The 16,128-nt window shown below is 33.4% G+C and overlaps 1 protein-coding gene across 1 annotated transcript in view; it reads right to left on the minus strand.

The window, feature by feature from the left end:
• Positions 1 to 16,128, minus strand: part of KANSL1L (KAT8 regulatory NSL complex subunit 1 like) — a 135,067-nt gene that overhangs the window by 74,121 nt on the left and 44,818 nt on the right. The window contains 1 exon segment of the mRNA XM_082840934.1: positions 4,346 to 4,543. Coding sequence (XP_082697060.1) covers positions 4,346 to 4,543 — 198 coding nt within the window.

Here is a 16,128-nt window from a genome sequence, read left to right on the forward strand (position 1 = left end):
ATCATGGATTATAAAATTGGTAAGAAATGGAGCTAGGATTCAAACTTAGGCTTGAATCCTATACCATACTGCTTCTCAGTATTTTTCCTAATTTGAATATACCAGTTTTTTCAGGTACCCCAAATTTTCATTGACCCTTATCCCAAACTTATATGTAAGATATTTGTAATATACAATAAATATTATATTATTCTCAAAACAGTCACATACAACAATTATAATAAGCATAAACCACATCAATGGAAAAGAGTACACTTCTACAAAAGGATAACAACATTTTTCATTACACATGTAATCCATCGTAGTTCATTATAGAAAAAAGGGAAAGTATGAAGAGGTTTCAAAAATGAAAAGAAAATAACCTGTAATCATATTTCACAGAGAAAACCACTGCTAATATCTTGGTATATATCCATACCCCAAGAAAAAACTTTTTATTTTGAATATATGTGAGCATGAGTGTATGCACACATGCACACACACATCCTTTTAAGTAAATTATGCTGCATCAATTTTCTAAAATCTGGTTTTCTTACTTAGTATAGTGTGACTATATTTTAAAAATATATAGACATATTTCACTGTTTTATTAACTGAAAGATATTCTATTCTAAAATACGAGGGCATATGGAATAATTATTTTGCAACTCTGTTTGTATGAAACAAATAACATGCTATTAGAAATGAGACTAGAGAATATGATAGAGCTAAATGAAATATTTGAACTCTTCAAAAAGTCTTCCATGAAGAAGACCCTGAAATGTTTTCACCACTTATTTTCTTGAAAAATAATACATATCTAATGACTTTATTTTTTAAATTATTATACATTTTTAGATTAAAGTTAGTTTTCAAAATCACCAATACACTCTTTATCCATCTATCAAGTATTCATTAATTTGGTCATACAAAGAAATTTATAGAGTACACTCTTCTCATTGTTCCACCTCCAAAAATATCTAAAAATCTTCTTAGCCATTGGAGGTCGCTAAGCAGTATGTGTGAATAATTGGTCCAGAGTGACAGCGTCACAACCAACCTCCAGCTTTACCCTAACAACCACCCAACTCTTGCCCAAGAAAACCTCATATACTTGAGTCCATATTTGGGATAGAAAATTCATGGTAAAAATGAATATTAAAGTAAAATTAGGAGAGGCATAATTTGAACTCTGAAAAAAAAGTCAATTTTAAAAGTCAAAACACTAGCTATTTATAATGAGGTTTCTAATGTAAATATACCTGTGTGAAATTTATTTTAAATTATCTGAAGTTCTAAAATAATGTCACCTTTCAATTTATGAACAAAATATATTATCTAATAATGGAAGTATGCATTAATACTATGAATCAATGTTATTTTTTAGAACACATATCAGTCTACAACCCAATAGTGCCTTTATATCTTAACTGCCAACTCTTTAGTTGTTTTTGAGGAACATAAATAAGTTTGGTAAGCAAAACATTCCTCTAACAGTAAATTTAATCAAGTCAAAGGATTACCTGATCTATACTCAAGTTCCACTACGGCAGGCAAACAGTTATATACCAATAGATTATATTTTAAAAAAATATGTGTAATATCAGGCTTGCCACCCCTTCTTCCATTTACTCACTCCTAGACTGTCTTCTTCAATGAGTATTTGAAAACAACTTAATTTTTAATTGGCCTATAAAAACATTATTAGCATGTGTTTCAAGAGCACATTACCTGTTCACAGGTAATTTATAAATGACCTCTACAAGTGATTGGTGCTGCCCTTTTCTGCATCCTTTTCCTCTCCATGTCTAGAGCCATTAGTATTCTCACAGCTCCTGGTTCCTTTCCCTCCCAAAGCCTCTGACACTCCTGTCAGCAATGGGACTTAAAATGAACATGATACCCAAGGCCACCTTCATAGGTGAGCTACCTGTGCAGTAACATGGGGCTGCACTCAGAAGGATCCCATGTTTGGTTAATGTTCTGCTGTCACTGGCTTAAAACTTAAAACTTTTTAACAAAGGGCTGTGTGATTTCATTTTGCCCTGGGCCCAGCAAACTAGCCAGTTCTGATGTGAACTCAGGTCCAACCAAACAAACTGGTGCTACCAAGGAGAAAGAAAAAACACAAGAGGGACTTCCCTGGTGGTCCAGTGGTAAAGAATCTGCCTTACAATGCAGGGGAAGCGGGTTCGATCCCTGGTGGGGGAACTAAGATCCCACATGTTGGGGGGTAACTAAGCCCGCGTGCCACAACTACTGAGCTCGCATACCTCAACGAGAGAGCCCACCTGCCACAAGCTACAGAGCCCATGCACCCTGGAGCCCATGCCCTGCGACTACAGAAAAAAAAAAAAAAACGCATGCCACAACTAGAGAGAAGCCCGAGCACCGCAAGGAAGAGACTGCGTGCCACATCGAAAGATCCTGCGTGCCTCAACGAAGACCCTGCAAGCCGCAACTAAGACCCGACACAGCCAAAAAAATAAATTAAATACATAAATAAAATAAATAAATATTAAACAAAAAGAAAGAAAAAAATACAAGAAAACTCTTTCCAAAGGATAAGTAGTGACCTACAGGTAAAAAGAGTCAAAGGTCTACTGATCAAGTGCTCACGTTATTCGTGTGAAATAACTGGGATCAAACTGAAAAGGTACTGATCCTAAGGGATGAGGGGAGGGAAAAAAAAAGAGGGAAGAGGAATATAATCAGTATTGATTTAAAACACCACTTATATGGTAAAGTGCATTACAGTTTAACACCAGATAATTACAAAATAACTTTCTGAATTATAAAATATTCATAATAGTATTTTGACAATGCATTGGAAATTGGAAAATTAAGAAAAACTCTAGGCAATTGCAAACTTAACAAATATGGGGTGGGAGAAGTTACTCCACATTCTGACTTACCATGATTAAGACAGTAGTAATCTGGTACTATATTATTTCACAATGTATGTCAGAAAAAACAACAACTACAACAACAACAGAAAAATTAAATGTGGGCAGGGATGAGAATACATATTACCCACTGGAATAATGTAATCATGCAGCTGTGGTCCCAGCTGAGTATATTCTGGCAGATTCAATCTGGTTGCAAGTTAACAAACTCTTAGAAAGCCAGGTTTGTTTAAGAGCCACCAAAGTCTACATTAAAATAAATGGCTAATATTTTTTCTATTTCCTTAGTTTTTTGCTTAGTCTGCTTACCAAATAAAATATTTGATTTATATTACATTCAGTATTTTAAATGTATCTACGTTTTTGCACATTTACTATTTTGTAGATATTAGTATCAACAATCAGCTTTCAAAAAAGTCTTAGTGCTTTTTTTTATTAAGTTCACATTGGGCTAATAAATTTACTGTGATTTGCAGTGATGTGTTTTCCTATTCAAGTACAAGTTATGACTCAATTATTCTTATTTTATGTAATGCAGTTGATATTTTTTTTTATAAAATACTTTCATATTTCTTGTCTATTTCTATACATTTGATATTTTGGCTATTATATATGTAACCTCTTCTTCATTTAAATTTTATAAATAACATGAAATAAATTTTAAATACTAATCTTGCAAAAAATGTTTTGATTTCAAAGGATAAATATAGGACAGAATAATTAAACTTCTGGAGTCATCCATAAGAGGGTTTAAATACCAGGAAAAGCTTTGGAGTCAAAGTAATTTATTAGGAGTTTATTAGACTCTCTATTTCCATGATTATTTTTTAATGAAAGAATCTATATTCTAATGTTATCTTTCACTAAAACTTTCTATCAATAAATTAATCAAACACCCCATTCAGATCTATTAAGTGGTACCACTGTTCTTTCCCTATGAGAAAAGTCCAATGATAAGCTATTTTGTTAGAAAACAAGATTTTCCAACCTTAGTATAAATGAGTTATCACCTTATAGCTATGTACCAACACTTTACATATTATATTTATTTATTTAATTTATTTTAATATTTTAAAAATTTATTTATTATTTGGTTGTGTAGGGTCTTAGCTGCAGCTGGCGGGCTCCTTAGTTGTGGCATGTGGGCTCCCCAGTTGTGGCATGCATGTGGGATCTAGTTCCCTAACCAGGGATCAAACCCAGGCCCCCAACATTGGGAGCATGGAGTCTCAACCACTGCATCACTGGGGAAGTCCCACATATTATATTTAAATAACTTTAATTTTATCAATATTATAATAGAGACTATATATACTAAATATTTTAATTGTATTTAATGTCAAACGGCCAACTGTAATAACCAATATCTTAAGCAGAGACACACATTTATTTGAAGAGTTTATAAAATCAATTGAAAGTCATTTTGATGCCACTCACACTTTACTCTTACTTCACATTACCTGTTTTTCTATATTGCGAAGAAGTAGTGTTGGGCTACTTGGTGACATTTCAAAATCTTGCTCTGGTAAAGGATCTTGACTCTCCTGAGGAATCTGGGGATTCCCTGTAGTGTTTAATGAAACAGCTTGGTCTGCGAATTGGATTTGCTTTTTCAAAATGTCTTTTGGAAGTCGACATTCTTCTAGGATCACTATCCCCTAGACAAATAGCAATTAAAGAGTTGCAATGAAAACAAATTGACTGCTAGATCAACTTTAACATTACAATGCTCTTGAACCATGCTTTTTATTATTCCTTGGAAATCAGAAAATAGACATTTGGAAGTACAGTTTAACTGTAAAAAAGTCACTGATTTAAAACACGTGTGGCTAAAATAACATATATTTGATGGGTTAGGCTTGCAAAATATTGTCATAAATTACATACAAGAAGTTATTTTTCTTATTGGTTTTAGTTATTAGCATTAAAAGCATGATACATTTAGAATAAAGTAAAAGGCTTATATGCAGAATATGAACATTTCTGACTAAAATTTAGAACATTTTCAGATATAACCTTCTGATATTTTGGTCACTAGCATTTCCACTTGAGTTCTGTATTTAAGCACTCCTAATTTCATAAATCAAAATATCAAAGTTACAAACATCCAAACAATAATCTAACTTTATATTAACTCCTTTCAGAGCACTCTAAAGAACTCCAACCCTGTTGCTGCCAGCCAGGGTTGGCAGGACTGCACCACTGAGAAAAAGTACTCTCTAGGCCAAAGTTCTCATTGCTTACAGAGCAGATGAGTTATTAATAAAGACACAGGTTTTCAACCTTGATGGAGTATTTTCTGGAATGTAAGTAACTGGAGAAATGAATAGGGATCTAGCTGCCTCTGTACTCCCTGCCTACCATTCATACATACACATTCCCCAACTGGCTTGCTGAACTTTCCCCACATTCCCTAGCTTCTTCACTCCAACTGTCCTCACCCTTAATCCCTCAGAAGTAATGAAGACAGGAGAGAAAGGGGGAAAAGGATTACACAGATATGATCTTAATGGTTTCACAGTTCTCATCATAAAATTTCTTCCCTTCCTACCCCTTTTACTACACTTCCCCCTGCAAAGAATAATATATATTATTATTAAATATATATGTGTATATATATATACATATATATATGTGTATATATATATATATATACACACACATACATACTTTTTTGGGGGCAAAATGTCAATAAGTTCCTACAGGCTAGTTGGAAAGGTATTAAATGCCTAATGTGGCTAAAATATTATATTCTTGGAATGAAATATAGACTAAAACATTAATATAAGCATAGAGTATTTCAAGATGGGACAAATTAAATAATTGCCGTGGGCTAGCTTATATCATGTATAAGTACTTTACATAGGATGGAAACCACCTATAGATTACATGTTATATATAAGTAGTCTTAGTTTACACTATAATTTAGAAAATATATCACTTTAGAATTAACATATTCAGATATTGTATTAAACATACATTTTATTATTTACAGTAATATATTACAAATGATGCTTGGTAAAAGTAACATTTTCTTTTTTACCTATACTTGTAACAGCTCTACTAACTTTTACAAAGATAAAAGGACCCAACTTTTGATCCCATCTCAATGACTGTTTTCATAGAATGCACAAATACAGCTGTCAAGAAATCTGAAGAAATATATTTAAAAGAAGTTTCTGTTTCACTTGATATTTTAAAAATTAAATTAGACTTGACAGACAGTATCATCAATCCAAAAGCTCTTGAAAGTATCTGAAATGTCTACCCCAAATTTGTACAAGTCTCTAGTAGGTTTTTCACAAGTATCTACATACAAAAGAATATAAGTTTGTGCTATATTAAATTAATTATAATTCTATTTGGTTTGATTACAGTTTATATTATGGGCCAGGCTTCTGTGAATTACCCTGATTTCATAATCCCTACTTACAGTATTGTTTCTATGCAAAAATTGATTCTGAATTTCAAAAAGGTAGTATAAGAATACTACCTTTTTATAAGTAGGAGGCCTGCTATAGTTAATTCATTGAAGAATAATATTTTAAAGATTCAACAGGGGAGACACTCATAGTCAACTTCATAACCTATTTTGTTCTCTTAAACTGTTGCCCTGGACAAAACTCTCACAATGTAAGAATGGCCCATGATTTTTCTCTGCCATAACCGAGAATAGAGAAGAAAGGGAAGAAGATTAAATCCTCTGGAGACACTGCAGAAATAATTCCTCTTCTTAAAAATCAGGAAAAGAATATACATGTGTTGGGTCACCGTGATGTATATTTTACAGTTTTGTTTGTTAATTATAACTAAATTAATCTGAATTCTTTAAAAGATCAGGAAAGTAGTCTAATGATAGATAAAATAAGGTAAATAACAAAGATATAAATTTTTTTTAGAAGGATGAGTTGTGTTAACTGAAACAAGTGAAAACCTTAGCATAGATGAAGATGAAAACAAATCAGCTGCTCAGAGAAGACAACTATTCCCAATAATAACACTAGAGAGGTCTCCACCTCCACTCCCAGAGTCCTCATAGAGATGACATAGTGTGAAAAAATAAACAATTGCCTCAGTGAAACAGGAGGTAAGGGGGAAGGGCACAACCTTTAAAAGAATGACATAGCCATAGGACATGACAAAAACTGGCTAAAATGAGCTAGGTCCAAGATGGTAGAATACTCGACTTCCAGTGGACCTTGAGCCTCATCATAGCTCTTTTTAATACATTAGCATGCTAAATGACACACCCACCAGCGCCATGACAGTTTTGAGGCCAACCATAAAAGGTCAAAAAGTGGACAGTGGCCCTGTCCCTGGAAATCTTCACCCCTTCCCTGAAATAGTTGGAATAATCCACCCACTCATTAGCCTATGAAATTACCCAGCCCATAAAAACTAACCACGCTGTATTTTGGGGACTCTTGCCTTCTGAGATGGCCCACACTCTGTCTGTGGAGTGTGTTTCTCACTAAATAAATCCACTTCTTATCTATCACTTTGTCTCTCACTGAATTCTTTCTGCAATGAGATATCAAGAACCTGAGGTTCACTAAGTCCTGAGACCAAGTGTGCTTTCAATTAAAAGATCGTGGATTCAAGCCCCAATCTGGGTTCTGGCCAGGTTTGAGTCCCAGCCCATGGGTTCAAGTCCTAATCTGGGTTCTGGCTGTGTTCGAGTTCCAGCCCATGGGTTCAAGTCCTAATCTGGGTTCTGGCTGGGTTCGAGTCCCAGCCCGTGGGTTCAAGTCCCAGTCTGGGCTCTGGCTGGGTTTGAGTCCCGGCCAATGGGTTCAAGTCTCATCTGAGGTGCACGGTTTCATCAGCAACGTATTTATTATTTATATAAAGTCATCAAAACTAATTTTAAGCAAAAACTTAAATGAAAACTTTAAAACAAATAAAATGTACAATTTAAGATGTGGAAGACCCTATTATAGGATAACAAAAGAAATCTAAAGGGGAAATCATTTAATATAGGATAGCCAGCCTCTCCAACTAAGAAAAACTATTTTAAATTTTTTTCTGAAAGTGAGAAGAAGCTGTTGTCTCAGTAAAAGCTGGAGCAGAGATAAAGAGAAATATGGCAGTTGTAGTGTGTTGACAAAGCTGTTGCAAGAACAAGGAAGGGATGTTGCTAATACCTGCTTTCTTCTCTCTAAGAATTTAAGCAAAATTTAGACTACCTGGAGTGTGTCAAAGAAGGGGCAAATGACACATTTTAGGTCATTTGTCCCTTATTTTACACTACTAAAACACTGTATGTTTCCTGACCAGAGACACAAAAGTAGCACTTATTTAAAAAGGCTATTTATACAAGAGCATCTCAATTTCTTTCCCCTTTCTTTATCTCTAATTTAATTGAGAGGAAAGGTTTCTTTTTTCCTTTCAAGATACATTAAATAAAAAGTTCTGCTTCACTTAAAATGCATTAAACCACTCTTCTCAATTTTTTAATTACAATAATTCAAGAAGGTATTAGAGCAAAAAAGTGTTGTTTTCCCTATTCAATACAATAATAACTCAACTAAACTGCACATAAATAAGCAATTAAACATCTTGATTAATTTCTAAGAAAGGTAAGCAGAAGGTATCAAAGTAAAGAAATATTGTATTTTGATAGCATAATTATAATGATATTTTCCATAAAATAAAAATAATATGATTCTTAAGGGAACAAAGGGCCAGAATCACATCTAGCCGGAACAAAGAAAAAATGTAAGGCTACATAAATTATTGCTGGAAAGATTTATTTCCTTAAAATAATTTATTACAAATAGATATTATATAAACATATAATCAAACTTCGAAAAATGTTTAAACAACAAGTATAAAGCATTGCTTAGAACACAAAGAATATTAAAATACCCCTTCTCAAGTCAAAGCAAAATGAACCAGACTGCCTAGATTCAAATATAAAACTTAGTTATCATTTCAACTAGGAACCCACTTTCTTGGAAATTTCCAAATTGCTTTAAACTTGATTTGTTCTTAGAACTCTACTGACTATAAAAACACTTGTGACATCTTTCAAAGAAAATCATCAAAGAAAACTATCTGGTGATCTTGAGAAGATTGGGAGATCACTACAACTTAAGGCCCAGGTGAAGACAGTTAAAAAGGAGAAAGAGTAACTGAATAGGAAACTTCCATCAGGAAACTATTCCTGAACACAGTTGCCTCAAATCCAACAGACAGAATGGGTAAGCCTAAGGTTCTATATCTATGCTTCTATCCACCTTCCTACAGACATCACCACCAAATTTTACAAAGCATTAAACAATATTCATGACTTCCTAGCTTCCTCTCCCATCCCTGCACAGCTCAAAGTTTCTGCTCCTTTGAATACACACTAATTTGTCATTCCTAAAACAGATCATGTTGTATGCCTTCAAAATTTAAGGAAACCCTTTTCCAGTTCCATAAGTTCATTAAGCAAACTACTATTTATCCTCCAAAGTCATACTGAGGCATTACCTCTTTACTGATGTATTCTCTGACCTGCAAACCCCTAATGACAGAGTGAAACATTCTCTCTATGCCACATCTATATCTTATTAAAAACACATATCATTCCACATATTGTATTATATTGTAATCAACGATTACATATTTACATGCTCTATCTCCCCTACCAGAATATAAACTCATGATAGACAGAATTTAAAATTCACTAATCTTTATGGATGTGCAGACCCTAGGTGGGGTTAGGCTAACTACATGGTTTGAGGACTCTAATTCCCTCCCTTCTCTGCTATTTCGTTTCAGACCAGTCACCATCAACCTTATAATATTATCTCCATTATGTCCACAGTTTCACCATGTAGAATACAGTTTCTCACAAAAACAAAGGTAGAATTTTTTTTGTTTTTAGATTCCACATATAAGTGATATCATATGATATTTGGCTTACTTCACTTAGTACGAGAATCTCTAGGTTCATCCATGTTGCTGCAAATGGCATTTTTCATTATCATTCATTAAAATGATACAAATGAACGTATATACAAAACAGAAACAGACCCGCAGACATAGAAAACAAACTTATGGTTACCAAAGGTGAAAGAGGGGGAAGGATAAATTAAGAGTTTAGGATTAACATATACATACTACTATATATAAAATAGATAACCAACAAGGACCTACTGTATAGCACAGGGAACTATACTGAATATTTTGTAATAACCTATAAGAAAAAAGAATCTGAAAAAACTAGATATATATGTATGTATAACTGAATCACTTTGCTGTACACCTGAAACTAACACATTATAAATCAACTATATTGAATAAAATATATATATATGTGTGTATAAATACACACACACACACAGCTCATAAAGCTCAATATCAAACAAATAATCCAATCAAAAAATTGGCAGAAGACTTGAATAGACATTTTCCCAAAGAAGACATAAAGATTGCTAACAGGCACATGAAAAGATGCTCAACATCACTAATTATTAGAGAAATGAAAATCAAAACCACAATGAAATATGACCTCACACCTGTCAGAATGGTTACCATCAAAAAGCCTATAAATAACAAATAAGTGTTGGAGAGAATGTGGAAAAAAGGGAGCCCTGGTACACTGTTGGTGGGAATCTAAATTGGTGCAGCCACTGTGGAAAACAGCATGGAGGTTCCTTAAAAGACTAAAAATAGAGTTACCATATGATCCAACAATCACACTCCTGGGTATATATCCATAAAAAGCAAAACCACTAATTTTAAAAGATACATGCACACCAATGTTCATAGAAGCATTATTTACAATAGCCAAGACATGGATGCAACCCAAGAGCCCATCAACAAACGACTGAATAAAGAAGATGCAGTGTATATATACACAATGGAATACTACTCAGCCATAAAAAAGAATGAAATATTGCCATTTGCAAAAACGTAGATGAATCTAGAGAATATTATGCTTAGTGAAGTCAAAGACAAATATATATGATAACCCTTATATGTAGAATCTAAAAAATAATACAAATGAATGTATATACAAAACAGAAACAGACTCACAGACAGAAAACAAACCTATGGTTACCACAGGGAAGAGGGTGTGGGGAGGGACAGATTCAGGGTATAGGATTAGTAGATACAAACTACTATACATAAAATAGATAAGCAACAAGGATTTACTATATAACACAGGGAATTATACCCAATATCTTGTAATAACCTGTAATGGAATATAATCTGCAAAAATACTAAATCACTATGCTGTACACCTGAAACTAACACAATACTAAAATCAACTATACTTCAATAAAAAATTGCATTAACAGTCAAAAAAAGATAGAAAGAGATATTTAGCAATATTTAGATTAAATAGGACTTATGGGATTGCATAAGAACTCTATATATTGTTACTTCTATGGGAAAATATACTTCAAGTTCCAAGTAAACAGCCTATAATTTGGAGGAAACAATATATGCTTAAGCTAGGAAAATTCCATGTTAAATTTCCCCTGCTGGGAAATAAAACAGTGTTTATTTCTGTAATCATTTGCTCAATTTTTCCCCCATTAGACTAAACCCTAAAAATATAAGAACTCTTGATTTATTCATCACTGTATACCCTAAGCACATATTAGGCACCTAATAACTGTGTGTGAAAGGAAAGAAGGGAAAGAACGAAGGAAAGAAGGAGGAAAGGTAGAAAACAAGGAAGGAAAGAGAGATGAATAAATTTTATTTAAAAAATTGCTATAATATAATAGCATAGCTTTAATTGCCATTTCTACATCTACATCTTCTTATAAACCTGCCTTCTCCAAATCTCATATTTCTAACTCTATCAGGACATCTCAACATGAACATCTGACAGAACTTGCAAATCAATGTGCGAGAAAGTTAGCTTATTTTTGTCAAATTCCCTATAAAATAAGCACTTTTTGTCCTTTCCTGGAAAACAGCAGTTCAATAATTAAGAGGGGCAGATCATGGTGATGTTTACACAACTATATATTTGTCAAAATTCAGCAAATTGTACAGTTAAAAAGGTGTACTCTGAAAACAAGATAAAGATAAATCCATAATTAAACACATGTTAGTTTAAAAAATGTAGAAAATCAAATAAACAAGAAAAATTTTAAGTTACCAGCTAGAAAGGACAGAGTACTTACATAGGAAAAACAATTACATTGATAGTAAACTGCTCATCATTATAAAGAAAACAATGAAGTACTATCTTTAAAGGCCTAAGGGAAAATAACTATCAAATCAGAATTCTCTATCAACCTAAAATACCATTGAAGAGTGAGGGTAGTATAAAAGTATTTTGAGACATACAAATACAAAGAGAGTTTAAATGTTCAGAGATTAATATCAAAAAGTACTAAAGAATTTACTTCAGCAAGAAGCAAACCAAGAGAGAAAAGATAAAGTAGCAGATACTGCATACTTTTCCAGTACCCATTTTCCTCTTCTTTTCAAGACTCCAACCCTACCGGAGTTTTAGCTACGCATACAACTTCTTAGTGAAAGTATTACTCAGCTTTCACTCCTACACATGGAGTGTACTCATGCTATACTCATGTGGCTAAGTTTGGGGTAATGGAGTGTGAAACAAAGTAGTGCAACTTCCAAGTCACATCCAACTTAAAGACAAACTATACCACACTTCTCTTCGCACTTCCCGAGAGCACAAATGAGAAGACTACAACCCTGTCCAACAGTGCATTCAACATACCTGAGAGTATGTCAAAGAAGCAAGACAGAAGGAACCTGAGTCCCTGAATGACCCTGTTCAACCAAGTTGCTCTACCAGCATGTACTCACTCTTTATTTTTGAAGCATTATGTATCTTTATAAAGCCATTATATTTGTGAGTTATGTTGTTACAGAAGCTTACTCTGTAACCTAATTTTATATACAGCATACAAAAAAACAGTGAGCATATTTTTAATGAAATCTGTTAGAAATGTAATTAATTACTGACTGTAAAATAAGTAACTAGATTGAAGCAGATATATATAATGCATAGTTAAATAGCATTAAGATCCATATCTTAAGAAAAAAAAGAATATAAAAGTACTGAATACTTTTAGTCATTGTTAGAATTATTTGCTCTTAAGGAAGTATGTTACAAACTAGGAGTAATGACAAAGAATAAGACTATAATGTATAGCTTTCAGAAGAGCAGAGAGAGAAGAAAGGAATAAAGCAAGTTCCATCAATCCAACGAAAGACAAGTGAAAAACAAAACACAAAGAGAGGAAAATAAAAGAAAATGAAAATTAAAACTACTCAGAGTGGATTTTAAAAACCTAGCTAGGGCTTCCCTGGTGGCGCAGTGGTTGAGAGTCTGCCTGCCGATGCAGGGGAAACGGGTTCATGCCCCGGTCCAGGAGGATCCCACATACCACGGAGCGGCTAGGCCTATGAGCCATGGCCACTGAGCCTGCGTGTCTGGAGCCTGTGCTCTGCAAAGGGAGAGGCCACAACAGTGAGAGGCCTGCGTACCGCAAAAAAAAAAAAAAAAAAAAAAAAAAACCTAGCTAAATGTACCTTATAAAACAAACACCTGGGCTTCCCTGGTGGCGCAGTGGTTGAGAATCTGCCTGCCAATGCAGGGGACACGGGTTCGAGCCCTGGTCTGGGAAGATCCCACATGCCGCGGAGCAACTAGGCCCGTGAGCCACAACTACTGAGCCTGCGCGTCTGGAGCTTGTGCTCCACAACAAGAGAGGCCGCGATAGTGAGAGGCCCGCGCACCGCGATGAAGAGTGGCCCCCGCTTGCCACAACTAGAGAAAGCCCTCGCACAGAAACGAAGACCCAACACAGCCAAAAATAAATAAATAAAATAAAAATAGATCTCCTTAAAGTGGAAAGAATCACCCTATGAATAATGTTATCGTGAATATCATGCTAACAATTGAATAATTATTCCAATAAAATATTTAAAAAAACAAACAAACAAAAAAAAAAAAAACAAAAAAAACAAACACCTGGAAGAAAAAAAAAATTGTATCTACCAAATAGCATTAGTATTTCAAAGTGTAAGAAGCAAAAACTGACAGAATTACTAGGAGAAACTGAAAAATTCAAAATGATGACAAATATTAATAAATATATATCAAATATATATATTAGAATTGAAAGGATCTAGATATATGAAGATATAGCAGATGTATACAACAAAGTCAACCAGTTTAATAGAGAATTCTATAATCAACAAATAAAGAATATACATTATTTCTACCACACATTGAGAATTTACAAAATTTGATTAGTAGTTTGTCACGAAGAATGAAATCCATACAAGGTAATCAGTTCACAGATTACAATGCACTTAAATGACAAAATACCAAAAAAAAAAAAAAGATTCATGAGTTCAGGAACATAAAGATGTATTATTAAATAACTCAGGTTAAAAAGGTAATCACATTGGAAATTAAAACATATTAAAAACAGAACAATGAGAGAATTAAATACATGCTATGCACTCAAAGTAATACTTAAATATGAGCTGAAAATAAGAGTTATAAGGCCAACTAAAAGACACAGAGTGGCTGAATGGATACAAAAAGAAGACCTGTATATATGCTGTCTAAAAGACACTCACTTCAGATCTAAAGACACACACATACTGAAAGTGAGGGCATAGAAAAAATTATTCTATACAACTGGACATCAAAAAAAGCTGGGTAGGAATACTTATATCAGACAAAGTCGACTTTAAAATAAAGACTGTTACAAGAGACAAAGAAGGACATTACATAATGATCAAGGGATCAATCCAAGAAGAAGATATAACAATTATAAATATATATGCACCCAAAATAGTAGCACTAAATACATAAAGCAAATACTAACAAACATAAAGGGAGACCTCAACAGTAACACAATAATAATAGGACACTTTAACATCCCACTTATATAAGTGGACGAATCATCAAGACAGAAAATCAGTAAGGAAACACTAGCCTTAAATGACATATTAGACCAGAGAAACTTAATATAGATATATAGATAGACAGATAGACAGACAGAACATTCCATCCAAAAGCAACAGAATACACATTATTTTCAAGTGCACATGGAACATTCTCCAGGATAGATAACATGCTAGGCCACAAAACAAGCCGTAGTAAATTTAACAAAAATTGAAATCATATGAAGCATCTTTCCCAACCACAATGCAATAAGACTAGAAATCAATTACAAGAAAAAAAACACAAACACATGGAAGCTAAACAATAGGATACTAAAGAACCACTGGATCACTGAAGAAATCAAAGAGGAAATCAAAAAAATACCTGGAGACAAATGAAAACAAAAATACAATGATCCAAAATCTAAGGGATGCAGCAAAAGCAGTTCTAAGAGACAAGTTCATAGCTATACAAGCTTACCTAATGAAACAAGAAAAATTTCCAATAAAATACCTAACCTCACACCTGAAAGAGCTAAGAAAAGAATAAAGAAAATCTAAACTTAGTAGAAGGAAAGAAATCACAAAGAGCAGGGCAGACATAAATGAAATATATACAAAAACAAAAATAGAAAAGATCAATGAAACTAAGAGATGGTTATTTGAAAAGATAAAATTGATAAACTGTTAACCATACTCATCAAGAAAAAAAGAGGGCCCAAATCAGGAAAATCAGAAATGAAAAAGGAGAAGTTACAACCAAGAGTACATAAATACAAACAATTGTAAGAGACTACAATAAACAACTATATACAAATATAGTGGACAACCTAGAAGAAATGAAAAAACTTCTTAGAAAGGTACAATCTCCCAAAACTGAACCAGGAAGAAACAGAAAATATGAACAGACCAATAACCAGTAATGATACTGAATCAGTAATTAAAAAGAAAAGAAAAAAGTGCCCAACAAGCAAAAGTCCAAGACCAGATGGCTTTACAGCTGAATTCAACCAAACATTTACAAAAGAGTTAACATCTATTCTTCTCAAACAATTCCAAAAAATTGTAGAGAAAGGAACACTTTTAAACTCTTTCTACAAGGCCAGCATCACCCTGATACCAAAACCAGACAAAGATATCACACAAAAAAGAAAATTACAGGCCAATATCACTAATGAACATAGATATCAAAATCCTCAACAAAATATTAGGAAACCAACTCCAAAGATACATTAAAGGATCATATACCATGATCAAGTGTGATTTTTCTCAAGATTTTTTCAAGGACTTTCAACATATGCAAATCAATCAATGTGATACACCACAATAACAAATTGAAGAATAAAAACCAAATGTT

This window comes from Leucopleurus acutus (assembly GCF_964270905.1).
Source record: "Leucopleurus acutus genome assembly, chromosome: 6".
In the NCBI taxonomy this organism is placed as follows: domain Eukaryota; kingdom Metazoa; phylum Chordata; class Mammalia; order Artiodactyla; family Delphinidae; genus Leucopleurus; species Leucopleurus acutus.